This window comes from Castanea sativa, chromosome 4 (assembly GCF_040712315.1).
Source record: "Castanea sativa cultivar Marrone di Chiusa Pesio chromosome 4, ASM4071231v1".
Classification (NCBI taxonomy): Eukaryota; Viridiplantae; Streptophyta; class Magnoliopsida; order Fagales; family Fagaceae; genus Castanea; species Castanea sativa.
In genome coordinates this window covers 38581287-38584578 of record NC_134016.1, presented here as the reverse complement: position 1 = coordinate 38584578, position 3292 = coordinate 38581287, and the positions used below count along the sequence as shown (strand labels likewise).

Here is a 3292-nt window from a genome sequence, read left to right as displayed (position 1 = left end):
AACCAATAAGAGTATTTTGTTGCTTTTAAATTGAAAGCCCCTTAACCCAAATACTCTTATTAGACAAAAGAAATTACACTGACCGTTGTGGGTGGCTCTCCTCTCTTCTTCTCATTTTGTATATTTTCCTTATTAGATTTCTGGTTCTAGTATCAAATTATTATTTTTTTCATTCCATTGAATAATGCTTTTGAATTTTTAATCTTTGTACAGGTGAAATTCCAATGAACATGGATTCAACCTGATTCAAGTTTTTGCTAGTTCTGTTTCCATAGCGCAAAGAGTTTTAGTTCAGGAGAGAAAGAGTGACAGCCATGGAATCCATCAACCTTAGATTGCTACTACTTTGTGCTTTTGTTGCAATGTTTCCAACAATCATGAGGGCTCATATTGCTGATTTTGATGAGGTGTGGCAGGAGCGAGCTGAAGAAGCCAGAAAGGCAGCCCTCAAGGCCTATCAGCCAAATACTCAGGATGTCCTTGATCATTTCAACGACCATGTCCACAAGTATGACCATTTTCATGCATGGTTCAATGATGTAAAAGTGATTGAGTTCCTAATTATGTCATTATGTAAAAGTAAGACCATTTTCATGAATGGTCTATCACTAATTATGCATGTATAGGTGAATTTCAAATTACGTCTTTAACTTTCTCATTTGAAGAATATTAATTTGGAGAAATTTATTGTTAGATTATACTTTCTATCTTTATGATTGTAAAATATCATGATATATCAAATATATATTCGATTTATATGAAATTAGTTTTGTGTACAAGTGTTAAGTATAACAAGAACATGCAATTTAATGTTAAGAATGTAAAAATATTAGTACAGTTGATAGTTATTGAGTGAATTAATATCAGCATAGAATTATACTAAATATAAGTGTATTACATAAACAAATATTAAGACGTATTTATATGAAATCATTCTTTCATATAGTGTTTTTTGCATGGCCGGGTTGTTAATTCTCTTTAATTCTTTTTTTTCTTTTTCTTTTCCATTTTATGACTTATTGGTATATGTAGAAATTTGAATAATTAGTTTGTCACTGTAATTTTCATGTAGAGCCTTGAATGGAACCGATAGCACAAGAAGAAACTTGGGCAAATATAAAGGGCCATGTTTGGCTACAAACCCAATTGATCGATGCTGGAGATGCCAAAATGATTGGGCTAAACACCGTAAGAGGTTAGCTGATTGTGTCCTAGGCTTTGGGCGTAAGACAACAGGAGGCAAGCATGGGAAAATCTATGTGGTGAGGGATTCATCCGACGATCACCTAGTGAATCCTAAAGAAGGAACCCTACGCCATGCAGTGATCCAGCCTGAGCCACTATGGATCATATTTGCTCACGACATGAGGATTAGGCTAAGCGAAGAGCTAATAATGACAAGCAACAAGACTATAGATGGGCGTGGTGCTAATGTACACATTTGCGATGGTGCTCAAATTACAGTTCAATATGTGGACAATGTCATCATCCATAACCTCCACATCCATGACATTAAGTCAGGAAATGGTGGCTTAATTAGGGACTCAGTGAATCACTATGGCCAACGTTCGAGGAGCGATGGTGATGGGATCTCAATTTTTGGAGCCACAAATCTTTGGATTGATCATATTTCTATGTCAAATTGTGACGATGGAATCATTGATGCCATTGAAGGATCCACAGCCATTACCATCTCCAACTGCCACTTCACCAGACATAACGAGGTAACATCAACCATAATAATTCAAACTTATATAATAAATACTCTTTATTTTCTCTAGGATTTATTAATGGTAATGAGTTTGTGTTTATGCATGCAGGTGATGCTTTTTGGTGCAAGTGATAGCTTCTCTGGTGATGAAATCATGCAAATAACTCTCGCTTTCAATCACTTCGGTAACGGGTTAGTGCAAAGGATGCCAAGGTGCCGATATGGGTTTGCTCATGTTGTCAACAACGACTACAATCATTGGCTCATGTATGCTATTGGTGGTAGCCAACATCCTACCATTATTAGCCAGGGTAATCGGTTTATTGCTTCTTCAAATGCAGGTTGTAAAGAGGTAAGCATACCACAAGTATAGGCATGTAAATATTCACACGCGCACACGCAAAAATCAGTGTATATGTAGAGATTATAATGATATTCATGTGGGTGTGATCTAGGTGACGAAAAGAGACTATGCACCTGAGAGTGAGTGGAGATCATGGAATTGGAGATCAGAAGGTGATTTGATGGAGAACGGAGCCTTCTTTGTCGAATCTGGAAGCCAAGTTAAAACGGAGCACAAGCACGATGTGATCAGTGCAAAGCCAGGGCATTTTGTAAGAAGGTTGACTCGCTTTGCAGGTTTTATTAAGTGCATCGAAAATAATCCTTGTTGAGATACATATATGGATCTCAAACTAGACTGAACCCTGTGGTTAAAACAGAGGTTGTAGAGGTAAGCAATTAGGAGGGAATAACTTCAGTGTTCTAATTGGTCATGTAGTTTCTATTTTCTGTAAATGTTTGAAAGATGAGACTGAAAGAAGAGCACTTTTTAATATTCAGTGATATCTTTTCATAAAATTTGCAATTATGGTTAAGAAGAAAGAGTTCCGAATTAGGAATTGCATGTAGATTTTGTTAGGTACATGGCAAAATTATAGTCTGGCCTTCAACTTTCTGCTTAAGCATTATCTGGTTAAATTTTGAAAGAGACTTAAATCGCAATATAACTGTTATGGGAAGCATTGCCCAATATATAGACTCCCAGATCACTGATTCCTTGTGCTATACACCCAAAAATTATTAATTTATGACTGTATGATATAAGTATCTAATACTGATATAGATTCTTAGATCATATTTCTGTGGGGAATGTGGCCAGTTACATAGGCAAGATTAACTTAAATTGGCAAAACAATAGTTAGATTATTATTTCTGCTCTCCAACATTAACTCATGTAATATGTTTGAAAATTATTTTACAATTCTTTCAACAATCTTTTTTTTTTAAAACTCTCCCATATTTGCATTTGCAACCAAAAAAAGAAAAAGTTATAAAGAATTATATAATATAAATACAAAACTAAACTAAAATTTCTTTATCCCCAATAAAAATTAAAATGAAAAGAAAAAAAAAATCAACTACTTCAAGAACTAGAGGTTTATCAAGAGATCAAATGGGAAGTAAAAATAAAATAATACAAATTAAATTTTCCAGTTATTTATTTTGAATTACTTGGTTTTCCAGAAATAAGCCAACAATGTCATCTGATTGAAAAAAAAAAAAAAAGAGACCATGTCA

General features: G+C 34.4%; 1 protein-coding gene across 1 annotated transcript; it reads left to right on the top strand.

The window, feature by feature from the left end:
- The first annotated feature begins 314 nt into the window (after window positions 1-314).
- On the top strand, window positions 315-2385 carry LOC142632031 (pectate lyase-like). The gene is made up of 4 exons (XM_075806455.1): window positions 315-508; window positions 1073-1724; window positions 1821-2063; window positions 2167-2385. Exons 1-4 carry the CDS (start codon window positions 315-317, stop codon window positions 2383-2385), a joined length of 1308 nt encoding a protein of 435 aa, XP_075662570.1.
- Window positions 2386-3292: the final 907 nt, after the last annotated feature.